Genomic DNA, 14,053 nt, shown 5'->3' on the forward strand with positions numbered 1-14,053 from the left:
TGAATTAATAGTTCCTCCATAGTGTAAATGGTCTGGCAAGCAACATCTCCCATTCACTTCACTGTCTGTGTATGTATAGTTCGTACACCCATGGGTAACTAGAGGACAGATTGGAAAAGGGATGTTCAGTTTAAACACAAGATAAAGTATAGTACAATTGACTGGAAAAAAACATAAAATAGTCCCCAGCACAAAAAAAATTCTAAAGTTATGAACTGATTGTTACTAACTTTATTTTTGTTTCTTTCCTTTGCAACTTTCATGACTCGACCTTCAACATCTGCACTCTGTAGCTCCGATTCGTTTCCGCATCTCTTCCCTTCCTCTTGTGCTGCAACGACTATATTTTCTGTATCTGCATAGACAGCACGGAATGAGGCTCCATCGACTCCCTGAAACATAGTACTTTCATTACTATGTATCACAATATTGATAACATAAAACACACGTGAGGACCAACACACAGGTACGTCTCAATAGCTCAACACGAATTAAACATTGTGTAGAACAATCAAACGACAAGTATTCAAGCTCTGATGACCTAGTTCCATGGAACTGTCAGTATCCATACCTCTGGCTCTGCATGGACTGCCATGAATGATTGTATTGGAGAGGAGGCATCAGCAACTCCCTAACACACAGTACTTGCGTTAGTATGGTTTTCAGTATTGTAAACATAACACACACTTGGGGTCGACGGCACAGGTACATATAAAGAGATTACCACAAATGATGCATTGTCTAAAAGAATCAAGGATTATTTAAATATGATCAGATTTAATCGACTTATTTCTCCGATTTCTTTACATCTGCATCATCTAAATGGGATCTTGTGATTGTAGGGAAGCTCCATCGTCTCCCTGAAACACAGTACTTGCGTTAATAGGGAAGAAAGTATAGCAAATGGAATCACGTTATATGATCACGCTCGATGGAGTTGTCAGTATCCATACCTCGTGCTGCTGAAGAATATCTATGGATGTTGTAAATGTGGTGCGCGATTCCGAAAGCTGTTGCGACGATTCGTATCCGCATGGTACTGCTTCCACTTCCCCTGGAATTACTTGAATGTCAGGCTCCGCATCAAGTGCGTGGGCTGACGCTTCAACAAGTGCCTGAAACATAGTATTTGCATTAGTAAGGATTACAATATTGAAAACACAACACACACTTGGGGTGACCGCACAGGTACATATCATTGGCTAACCACGAATGAAGCATGGTGTAGAACAATCAAACAACAAGTGTTCCAGTCCTGATGATCACGGTTGGTATCCATACCTCGTGCTGCTGAAGAACATCTAGTGCGTTGTCAATGTGGTGGACGCTTCAGCATCTCCCTGAAAGACAGTACTTGCATTAGTATGGATAACACTAATTATAACTGAAAACAAACACCAGGGGACGACAACTAAGGTGTATATCAATTGGAAAGCACTAACCAAACAATTGGTAAAATAAGCACAAGATACATAAAAACTATTACTTGACATGCATAAAACAAGTCTGTAGCGGAATAGCCAAGTATGATTACCTGATATGCGCTAGAAGTGGTTGATAACTGCGGGCACGTCACGGATGTAGAATGTTCTTGCTTCAGATTCAGTGGATAGTCAAGCAGTTGTAAAGGTACATTATTGTTTGATAATGAAATGCAAATATTAAAAAATTGCCATGTAAACCGACAGAATACTTGAGAATAATGCTATTGAAAATGCGCAATATAGCACAGTTCCCTGTGCCCATAAATAGATTTCCTTTGGGGGTTATAAAATCGAAAAATAATTTATTGATAAATGTCATTATTCAAAAAGCTATACACTCATATCAATATCGAAAGTATTGCAAGGGACACAACACCTAAAATATCAATTAATCCATTCGGCTACCTACACACTACCGCAAGGCCTAAAGCTAAATCTGGACACTTGACTCACCAGTGGCGGAATGTGGACGAATAGAGTTGGAATAGCGTTTGCGAGCAATTTTGTGTCGTTCGCCGTTTATTCTTCTTTGTTAGCCAAGATGTGGCGTACATGTTCGAGGAAACGTGCCGGCTGCAGATGCGGTATAGATCACCCCTCTTGTCCTCAAAGACTTGCTGGACTCTACTTTCAAGCTCTTCCGGTGGATATCCGCAATGTCTGACCCATTCTCTTATTCGATCAACAGTTTTAGGGAATACATGCATTGTAGTGCCTTCAGATTTAGCATGGGTCTTCGAAGGGCAACCGCTAATCGAACAGGCAGGCATTGTTGAAAATTCTGAAAAGTAAATATCTAGATTATTATAAAACCTTGATGAATAAAAATTTAATAAAAAAGTAAATGAACCATACCATGTTCAATGCAAGGTTTGTTTTGGTCGCCGGAACTATATCAGTTCATCATGTGCGGCTTAGTATTTGCATAAGTTACAGACATTTTTTCAATGATGTGACTAAACTCTGAACATGTGACTCGTCCCTTGGATGTTCTGTCTTGCACGAGAAGGAAACATGCTTACATTATAGACTGGACCCCCGAAGGATGCAATTCGATGACAATTGACACAGATGAAAATAAATAGATCTATTGATAGCATAACAATTGAAACTCAAGTCAATAGCAATGAGACCAATGACCATAGCACTATTGGGTACTGTAATCGCAAATAGATAGAAATGTAAAAATGACCGAAATATGACTAGGATACATGGCCTTACCTTGACCAACAAACAGTTGGCTTCAGCAGGCCGAGCAGTATGTTGCAGGAGAACAGGTAGATGGCCACAGGTAGCACACTGACGAGTTTGCTCGAAGCGGTCACAGATAGCACTACGACGAGCAGATAGCATAGATCTCAGTGCTTCTCAGGTAGAAGGTTCAGGAGTTGACTTGCAAAGCACAAAGATGTTCTCATGAGACATATCAAGTGGTTTATAAAGTATTAGAAACAGGGGTGTGTTTGTGAATGAATGACGTGTGTATGTCGTGGTATTATGTGGTTTGCAGGGAGGCGGCCTGCCTCAGGGGAGGCCTGCCTGGAGACACAGGGTCTGAGGAGGCCATGTGTGCAATGGCCCCTGGGCGTGGGACACCTTTTGAAGTGTACATGCTGTTTGGCACCTTGGCCGTTTGTGCCCGTGACAACCCCCCATGCCAGCGCTCATCCCCGGGTGCGAACCGCCTTTGATAGAGGGGGGTGGGATGGATGGGCCTGGGGCGTGCAAATAAGACACAGGAAGACTGCTGAATGGAGACACACTTATGTGGATTGCAGGGCGGCGGCCTGCCTCAGGGGAGGCCTGCCTGGAGACACGGGGTCTGAGGAGGCCATGTGAGCAATGGCCCCTGGGCGAGGGATACCTTTTGAAGTGTACATGCTGTTTGGCACCTTGGCCGTTTGCGCCCGTGACAGCCCCCCATGCCAGCGCTCATCCCCGGATGCAAACCGCCTTTGATAGAGGGAGGTGGGATGGATGGGCCTGGGGCGTGCAGATAAGGCACAGGAAGACTGCTGAATGGAGACACACTTATGTGGATTGCAGGGGGGCGGCCTGCCTCAGGGGAGGCCTGCCTGGAGACACAGGGTCTGAGGAGGCCATGTGAGCGATGGCCCCTGGGCATGGGATACCTTTTGAAGTGTACATGCTGTTTGGCACCGGAGATTCTTGCGAGCACAGACCCACTCTTCAAGCAGGTTATTACAGTGGTCAAGACCCTTAACCTAAGGCCTGTATAATCCAATGTTAATTGATAGTATAGATATATGTGTGACTTTTATAGAGACATAACCGACTGAAAGACTTTGAACAAGTGTTATTTAGTGCATGCATTATTGAGAATATATTATGTTAGCTTAGATAGTGACCACCCTGCTTCACAGCGACCTGACCTTCACCCATTCGGAGCACAGATGTCTGACGTCCATCCTTGAATGGAGACGCACTTGATTCATTTAAAAAATCGAAACAACCGTTGTTAAAATATATGTGGTGTTTTATTTTGTATCTTATTTTGATGACACAAAAATACAAGACTTTACACATTGTACAGGTCAGGTTGCAGCACAGCGAGAGAAAATCCCCTGTACTGACCGCTGTCACTTGGGAAAGTTTCTCTTATGGCACGAACGGCACATGCGGGTATTACTCTTCGAACGCGGTGTCCAAGCCTCCCGTGAAGCCACCATGTAAAGGAACGATAGGCCACCAGCCTGAACCACCTGTGAAAAGGAATGAAAAAACTGTTTTTAAATGACCAAGATAAGTTTAATAAACATTTGTTGTCAATGACAATTCTTGTAACTAATGGCATTCTGCTTGGACAAATGCTATCTAGACACTGCACACTATTGAACGACTTTCATGCGTTACAATGATATGTATATGTAATTTTGGATATAGTAGAAGACCATGAAATAAGAGTGGCATGACAAGCAGAGTATACTTACTCGTTACTCGGATTACGAGGACGAACAGTTGCGCGAAGTTTGTGCATAAACACCATCATTATCCTCAACACGGACCGTGTGAGACAGGCTGCCCTGAAGTCTAGCAGCTCGGTGATGCATTGCGATCGTGGCTCGCCTTCCGAAATGTAGGCCATGCATTCCGAGTTTTCACAGCAGCAGCAGTTCTCGTCCTCGGTTGGCATTAGCTCGCACCGATTGCATGTGCACCAGGTGGAAACTCTGTCCATGAGACTAGGTCCAGGCTCTTCAGCTGTTGAATCGTCCTCCCAACTGCCATCCGAAGACCCATCGTTTTCGCGTGTTTCCCTTTCCAGTAGTTCCTCCTCGGTATACTCGGGCTCGTACATGTAGGGCATTATTGTAGCCATTGTGTGTTAAACAAACTAAAATAATTTATAGCGGTGGTACTGGTATCTGTTCACACGGGCTACAAGCAACGAAGGTAGCTGACCAGAGCATAGAAACGAGTCACAGAATGCTCAAAGTAACACAGAGAGAGAAATGGAATCGAAAATCTGCTGCTGTGTGTTGTGAAACAGTCTGTTTATACTTATTGAGGAAATAGGCGTCCTGCCATTTCCATGGCGACACGTCATTAGCTGAAGCGCAGCAAATGTTGACACGAGACGTGCTTTGGCGTTGTGAAATGGGCGGTATGCGTCTGCTGATGACAGGCTCAGGGGCGGGGGATATAAATTAGTGCAGCAAAAGCAGGTCAGCACGGCGATGCGGCAAGTGATAGGATTATCACAAAATGGCGGCGCCCTACTGCCTGTTTTCGCGTGTGTTTAATGGACGAAAACTCGGGTAAGGTCCATAGGAAATTTTTCTAAAATCGAGCGACTTAGGCTTAAAAAAACACGGACGACCCGTAGGGCCAATAAAAAATGTTGACCAAACCATTCCTTTAAACAGTGCAGGCCAGCCTGCCACATATCTAACGGGTGTTTGTTTGCCCCTGGCCATCATATCCCTCATCATGTCCAGGATAGATTATGCTAACAGCATATACCTCAGAATGCCAGACTACCTACTAAAAAAACTGCAATGAATACAAAACGCAGAAGCCAGAATTCTCCTTAAACTACGGACTCCCTTCTTGGGGAAATTCACACTATGGAGGACCATACAAAATTCTGGTTCTTCAGATCCGAACACAATGAAACGACTGAACAGCACCTGCACACCGACCTAGTACTGAAAAAGGAAAAGTAGCCTGAAAATAACAGAGGAATGAAGGATAGGACTGGGAAGAGGGACCTAAACAGAGACACCCTCTCTCCCAGGCTCCCAAGGAGGGACTACCAAGAAACAGGAGAAACTGGTAGGCCCGGTACGATTATGCTAGGGAATGAGGCTCAAGGGAATCTGGGGGAGGGAAAATCAGGAGGGAAAATCAGGAAAAGGAGACTCCCAGCCTAGGCACACCTGCAGTAAGGACCATCAAATGAACAGGAGTAATGCACCAGACCCTTCCCAATAGATGATAGACAATTCCCGAAGTGTATTGAGGAAGACGACTAATGATTCCCTGCAGATCCCCTTTGAGGCCAGTGAATGCTCCACCCAGCTATAAATAGGACTTGTACCAAGATATGGGACAGCCTGACAAACACCGGAGAAGCTTAGGAATCACGACCGCCCAGGTGACGAGGTGAAAAACTAGAAAGTGCAACTAGGGGGGAGACAAAGATCACAACTACCACAGATGATGCTGGGAGATGAACTTCCTAGGTCGGAAATCAGACTGATTTAGATGGATTGCAGGTGTGGGAATTGTTGATGCACTGGGATAGATATCAGGGTTAGGGCATCTTGCGCAATAAGGTGGATTGCAGGATTGCAGAGGTAGGAAATGTGATACAATGAGATGGATTTTCAAGACGGGGGAGTGAGATGCATTTGGAGGGGTACCCGGGGGCTGGGGGGCAGGTGTGATGCGCCTGGATGGACTTCAGGGCTGGGCACTTTAGTGAATTTCGAGGGTGCGAGTTGAGACACGCTTGGATGGAGTTATGTGGGCGGGGGTGGGGAGGTGTGAAGCGCTTGGACTGATTGCCAGGGTGAGTGGGGTGGTCCACCTGGCTGGATTCTCAGGGATGGGAGTGAGGCGTACTCGAATGGATTCCTACGGTGGGAGATATGGAGAACTTGGGTGGATTTAAGGGGTGCGAGGTGTGGAGCACTTGGATGGATTTCAAGGACTTTCATCAACAATCGGTACAAACTAACTCACTTCTCTGCATACACCTGACAAACTCTGGATTTAACACAACCAGACCTCTACAGTACCACAGCCCGCACGTACTTCGCAACACCAAAAAAAACACACATAACCTCGCACAACAGCACACGACGGCCAACTACCGAAAACCGCACCCATGCTCAGTGAAAGTTTTATTTTCCAAACTGAAGCTGCCTACAGCACAACAAGGCTCCCTTGCTCTTTTCCCGCTCAATCATACTAACCACCCACGCTCCCTCCTTGCATTACAGATCCATGTGAGCGCCTGGAGAGCACACAAGTGGCATCGAGGCACGATATAAAAACCTTTAAGATAAAAAACCTGTAACATAAGCAAAATGTACGCTTTGATGCATTGACCCGTGCGTTTGATGTTTTGCAGGGCGATGCTCAAAAATGTTTCTAATATGCCTCTTCAAATAAGCCTTCTTAGCATTAACGTCTAACTTCATGTTTGCCATTTATTTGCCTGGTTTTTACTAGGATGCCCAGGTATTTGTGAGGCTCAATGATAGACCTAAGATGTGCTGTTGGATGAAACAACATTGCTGAAAAGGAACATCTTAAAGAAAGGAGGCGACTCTGATGAAGGTCGCTTCTGAATGCTTGCCTTTTATTGTTTACTCGAATCGAGACCATGAATAAGCAGTGTACAATTGTTGCCATGCTAGGATTGCTCTGTAATGTTTGCACTTAACACATCAATAGCATACAATGAACTATTACTGGGTGGCGCAAGCTTTGAATATTCAGGTATGCTGGTGGCACTCTTAAAACAATAGTGGGATGTATTCGTTGAATTCATTGTCAGCTTGGGTAGTGTCCCTGTGGCTCAGACCCTCTGGAATTTCTTGGACATGTTCTTGTTCAGTTTCATAGGGTTCTTCTGTATCTGCAATAGGTACAAGAAAGAAAAACGATAGTTAAAATCAAATTCGGCTAAGTATAGCTTTTGTATGAATTTAGGTTTTAAGCAGTCAACATTTCCGCATGTTTGACATTGACTGCGTTCATATGGAGAAATTCTCTCTCTGAGACGTATTTATTTTTTTTGCAGAGGAAGTCATGACATTCTAAGCCTAAAAATGTTGAAGGCGTTACTTTAAAAAAAAAGGAAAAATATTAACAAATATGGGAGCAAATTACTTCTCTGGTCAAACCCCTCTGCCCCTCCACGCCCCACAGATTTGAGTAGGAAGACAAGTAGAAGTCAGCTGACATCTGTTTTTCAAATATGTGAATAAAGGAGAAGGGCAGCGGCTGAATTTGTAAAAGTCCCAATTTTCAAAGAAAATCAAACATATCTTGCCTTTGACTTCCTCACTTCCGTTTTTGCATGTAAGATGTCTAAAAGGACCTTAACAGAAGCATTGGGCTCTTTTTTTTTTATACCACAGACGAGTTAAGAACTAATTAGAAACAATTGTATGTGTAACCTTGCTCTCCCATCACTCACTCCACAGGAACTATTTTAGCCAATTTTTTGAAGAGGCCCTTCTTGTAAAATATTAAACAATGTTTAAAATATGCATGCAGAGACCCCTATACACAAACACACACATACTGTATTCTTTTTTATTTTGTAGTAATGCAATATATATGCCAGCCAACCTCACCCCTAATTTCAGCTCCTGTTGCTGAATTGTACATAACACAGCCCTACTGTAACATGCGCCCCTTACCTGTATTTCTCTTAACCCTTTGCTGTACAGTGCTCTGCTTCCTCTCAAAGCTAGGTCAGCGCACAATTAACACCCCCAAATATATATATATTCCTTTTTAAACCCGCCATAACTTCCTTGGTGTCGTGAAAAGATGAAATCAGGTGACCCGCGGTACGTGTTTGTGACGTGCATCAGACGAGGAAGTTGATGAACGAGAATGTAGCATAGAGCTTATATGCTTGACTGCCGATAGGCGGCTTGAGAGGAAGGTCAGAAGTCAACGGTGCGTAATCCAACAAAAACCTGTTTGAATTGGGAGTCCGAAATCGCGTTAGAACGTGGTTTGAAGATCAACCTCGAAACAAAATTGTTGTCTACAGTGAAGACGCCCCTACTTACCCGATGAATGGTTGAATAGTAAGCACTTTCACATGGTTGAGAAGATTGCCATTTCTTCATTGGCTTGGAAGTATTGTTTAAGTCTATGTGCATTGACCTGTATGTCGAGATCCCATGAAGAAGTTCTCGCAATATAAAAATTTGAGAAGAAAGAACCAAACATGTTGGGTTTCCAGAACACTGTATTGTAAAATTGTGTGTTTCAATAAACTATTGATGAGATTAGAACCTCTTTGGCAAGACCAATAGGATTCGCCCAACGAGTCTAGTTTATAGGTTTAGAAAACAATCTATAGTTGTAGGAGTTCTCTTGTTCACCCGACGGCTGTGTAAAATGTTGCACTGGTTCATACACTGTTTAAATAATTTGGACTTTTTAATTGTGAAAAAAGAACTATTTTGCACTTTATGAGTTGTATGAGTAATTATTACAGTATATAATATGATGTGTATTGTTTTTTTTAAATGTATGTGAATTTTTAACCTGATTTGTTTAATAAAATTGTTTATATTTTCTAAAATTTGGTGTGTGTGAATTGACACAGTCCCTCATTGATTTGCGGCCTGGGTATAGGCGATTTTGTCCAAATGGAGAGAACACAACGCGAATGCTATGAGATTCCTAAGTTCAGAAGTATTTCACATGATTATATTTGGGGAAGAATCTAAAGGCCGTTATATTTTCCCCTTTGTCTCTTTTTGTTGTTGTTTGGTTGTGAAAACGTGGCCAAATGATCCAAGCACAAAGCTGTCAGGACTATACTGCACTGAGGATCCCTAATAAGGGTGAAACTAGGTATGTAGTTGTCCCGGCAGCCTTGCAAATGTCTGTCTTGGGTTGATTAAGCTATGTATAAAGTAGTACTGCCCTCTTAGACAAAGACAATTTTCTGGAGAAAAAGGTTTGCATTTGAGCCAGTTTGCATACCCACAATGCTTTGCTGTTGTGGCTCAGAACTGGAGGTGAACTTCCAGCGATGGCTACTAGGTGGCATTGGGGAATGTGTGACTTGGCTCAAATGGACTTTCACATTTCAGGTGAAAGGTTTTTTTTCCAAACTGCTACATATCGGTCACGTCCTGCAGTACCTCCCGTTTCTTGTGGTCACATACGGGGGCAAGCGCGTTCCAGAACTTCGTTGTGGCTTCGGTATCGGTTGCCATGGCGCCTGGCCGTGCAGCAGAGAACGTCGCATCAGCTGAGATGCCCCGTGCGCAGAGAACGCGTAAGGAGGCTCTGCCCCCTGCACCATAAAAGCCAAAGGGACTCAGCGGCTGGTTGCTGCTAATTGTGGCGTTACGTTCCTTCGGTTTCATCCCGTTCCGGTGCTTATTCCCTTTTTCCTCTTGATAACTTGGCTTCCTGGATCTTCGACCCTCCTTTGTCTACTTGGATTGTCCTTGCCTGTTCCTTCAACCTGACTTTGAACACTGTTGCTGACTTCGGATTGTCCTTGGATTGCAATTGCTTTTTCCTCCATTCTGATCAGTGAACCCTGCTGCCGACCTCGGACTGTCCCTGGATTTCCAAAGTGCTTTCGCCCTGTCTGGTGAGACTACTTTTTCTTGCCGCTCTATGTAATTTGAACTATCTTCCTGCACAGAGTACCACGCTGCACATTACAAGACTGCTTCACCAACTTGGCCTGTGTTTGTGCAATTAAGGTAAATCCATCCAATTCTCCTGTATTGTTCATTACCTGAAAATCATCAGTCTTTCTCATGCGTGCGGATTCCTGTAACTATATAATTTGTCCTTGCCTTTTATACATTAACCGAGTGCATAGTAGTGACGCTTTCCAGTGTATGCACCAACCCGTCACTAGTGCGACCCTCGTGCCGCCCAGGTATATTCTTACTTACTAACCTTCCCATTTGTTGTTTTGTACCTGCTGTTGTTTTCCTTTCAACTGGTACCCATTTTCCCTAGGAATCCCACTTATCAGGTCTGCTGGGTGTTGTATCAGTCATAGTGAGTTTGTGGTTATCACTTGTGCATACTCATAGTCTTCGGTTTTCTTGTAGGTTCATCAATTAAGGTCCAACACCACCTCAACCATTGTCTAGGTACCTAGAGAAATATCTTATTGTCTAAATAATTCCATATTGCCTGATTGCTTCTAATCATACTGTGTTTTCTTTGCAGCATTGGTTATTGGTGGTGTGTGTTCTCCCGCTCTTTTAAGCGATAGACATCTCTACTGGATTTTACTCAAATGGCAGAGAGGTACATCGTAGAAAAGAGCCCCTCTTAGAGGAAGTCTGAATCACAGAATTCAGGGGAGCTGGAATCCTGGAGGCTGAACCCGAACCTGTTAAATCCTACCTCCCTCCGCGAGGTCGTTTTACCGAGGCTCCAATCAGCATAAGGAGCGGTAAGTAACACAAACCTTTTTAAACATGCCATAACTTTCTTGGTGGTGTGTGTGTGTGCATATATATTAACTGAAAAACGTTTTTACCGGGATGCATTTTGGTTAAGTTACACTAATAAAAACATATGCAATTCACTGAAAATAGTTTTGTTAAAGGGACTTTATGGTTGCAAGGTAACATCAAAAAACCAAAGAAATTCACCAATGATGGTAAGCTATGCAACCATAACTTGCGACACTGCCACGCACTGCTAAGACTAACACCCAGGACATCAAAAATGACATCTCAAAGGTCTCTTTAACAATGTGTTTTTCAATGAATTTCAATGGTTTTTATTAGTGCATAATATCCCTTTAACAACGTTTTTTTCAGTGAATTGCATAGGTTTTTATTAGTGCAACTTAACTATAACGTCCCGTTAACAAAGTGTTTTTACTGAATTTCATAGGTTTTTACCAGTGCAACCTAATTCATCAGCAACTTTATAATTTTTCTTCACAAACTTTGCACTTAAAAATCATGTTCCCCTGCCACATAACTATATTGTCTGTGGACAGTATCGCAAGTCTGCAGACATACCTGGGGGCAGGTGGCATCGCTATTACCCCCACATCACAGGGGGAAACAATATTCTTTTTTGTTTTAGTAGAAACATTGTCTTTAGAGCAACAATGCAAACAATGAATTCAACCATGTTTTACATGCCTCAAAACTTTGGGAAATTAAATACTGTTTTTAAAATGATAACACAATATTATGGATTGTAGCAGATATTGAACAAAACCGCATGCCATGTATAAACAATTCACTTTAACACCTGACAGGCACTGAAGCACATTGGTTGCAGTGAGAAAGATAACGTAAAAGACCTAGTAAGTAAACAGTACCTTTGCATTTCATTTATAAACATGCAGTATGTAATTGTAATAACAGTGTGAAAATGTTATTAGTAAAGACAGCCATGAAGAATTTACTCGAGAATAGGGCCATTGTAATCTGCAGGGATAACAAAGGAGGAGCTATTGACATACAAGATCGAGAGGCAAACATAAGAGAGTGTGACAAACAGTTGTTAGATCCCAACTGTTATGAACGGCTGACCAGTGACCCCACTGTTAAATTACAAAAAAATATTACCAACAAAATTGAAAAAATCCAAACAAAGGGCCTGGGTGTCTTTGAAAGAGGCTGAGTTACTGACCATGGACAAACCCAAAATACCACAATTCTATACGTTGCCTAAGATTCACAAATCTATGCAGGAACCGCCAGGCAGACCCATAGTTTCAGGGGTCAATTCAGTGTTATAGCCACTGTCTCGCTTCACAGATGCCTTCCCACAACCTTTAGTAGGTAAAATGTCCCCATACGTACAAGATATAACACAAATCATAAAAGAAATGGAAGGGATGAATTTCGATCCAGCAAACAAAATCTTATTGGGGTTGAATGTGATCACCCTATATACCAGCATTCCCCAAGGAGCATCAATTGAAATGCTCGAAGAAAAACTACTTCAAGACTAAACAGTCAATAACCCATACGAGCGTGGAGACACTATATTGATGACATCCTGATCATATGGAACGGCAGCGTGACAGATATACAACTTTTCTGTGAATGGATTAATGAACAGGACAGATATCTCAAATTCACATCCAATCACAGTAAAGAAGAATTTAACTTCTTGGATATCACTATCACAGTGGAACAAGAAAATAAAACTCTCTTTGTGAAACCTTTTCACAAATCAACTGATCGCAATTCAGTACTCCACTACAACAGCTTTCGCCCACGTCATGTGAGGGACAACCTCCCATTAGGGCAATTTTTACACCCAAGAAGAAATAGTACTGAAAAAGAAGACTTCAAAAAAGAAGCTAGAGCCATGAGTAAACGGCTACACCATCGAGGCTATCCGACAGAGTTAACTGCACAAGCATTAAAAAGAGCCAGAAACATTAATCGGGTCTCACTGATGGAGTACAAAGATCCACAAAATAAGAGTAAAGGAGACAAACTAGTGTTAGTCAATAGATACAGTCATCTGTTAAATTCCATCAAAAAGATTATCACTAAAAACTGGAACCTCCTAGAGAAAGGCACCAAACCACTTAACAAACCAATAGTGTCTTTCAAAAGAAGCAAAAACTTGAACAACCAGATAACTCGGAATGCTACCAGCTTGAAGCCATTGGCACAAAAACACTGCCCAAGAAATGGGGTATGGCCCAATTAATTGGACACCACCCACGCATAACATGTTCCTGCTGCCCATTTACCAACAAGAGCGCAAAGATAGACATTGACCTAACAAAACCATGGAAACACACCAAGTTCACAAATTGCAACTCCATGGTGGTCATTTATGGAATTTGATGCCCCTGTAATAAATTATACATTGGGAAAACTGAAAGAAAAATCAAACACAGAAGCTGTTTAAAGAACTGGACTCCTAACGCCCCACTAGTTTGACACTGGATCGAACCAGTACATCCACCAGAAGAATTGAGATGGACAGGTCTATTTAAGCTGAAAACAGGAACAGACATGAACCTAGACAAAATGATGATATTGAAAAAAGAACAACAGCTTATCTATTTGGCCAAAAGTGTAGACAATGGATTAAATGAGAAACTCGGTTGACCACAATTTGAGGTATATAGTCTATACATGATGAGACTGTGCACCAAATTAGATATCATTCTCTCTACTCTCTCGAAGCTATCCGTGCATTTCTCTAAAGACTTCTATTGAGTGAACCATTTGACACATATGGTCTGCACATAGCAATACGTATGGTATGAGAATGTCAAAACTGTTATAATCACCAATGTGGAGGGATGGTTACCACTGCACTACGCAATGGTAACAATGGATCACTACCGGTTACCAAGCGATTACTTCAAAAAA

The 14,053-nt window shown here is 42.6% G+C and overlaps 1 protein-coding gene across 2 annotated transcripts in view; it reads right to left on the reverse strand.

Moving 5' to 3' along the window:
• Nucleotides 1-7,293: 7,293 nt before the first annotated feature.
• The window catches only part of HEMGN (hemogen), a 212,267-nt gene continuing 205,507 nt past the window's right edge, over nucleotides 7,294-14,053 (reverse strand). For both annotated transcript variants that reach the window (XM_069626391.1, XM_069626390.1), the window contains exon 4: nucleotides 7,294-7,593. In XM_069626391.1, coding sequence (XP_069482492.1) covers nucleotides 7,472-7,593 — 122 coding nt within the window. In that variant the 3' untranslated portion in view covers nucleotides 7,294-7,471. The remainder of the gene's footprint in view (nucleotides 7,594-14,053) is intronic.

The sequence above is a fragment of the Ambystoma mexicanum genome, chromosome 6p (assembly GCF_040938575.1).
Source record: "Ambystoma mexicanum isolate Mex_15411 chromosome 6p, UKY_AmexF1_1, whole genome shotgun sequence".
Taxonomy (NCBI): domain Eukaryota; kingdom Metazoa; phylum Chordata; class Amphibia; order Caudata; family Ambystomatidae; genus Ambystoma; species Ambystoma mexicanum.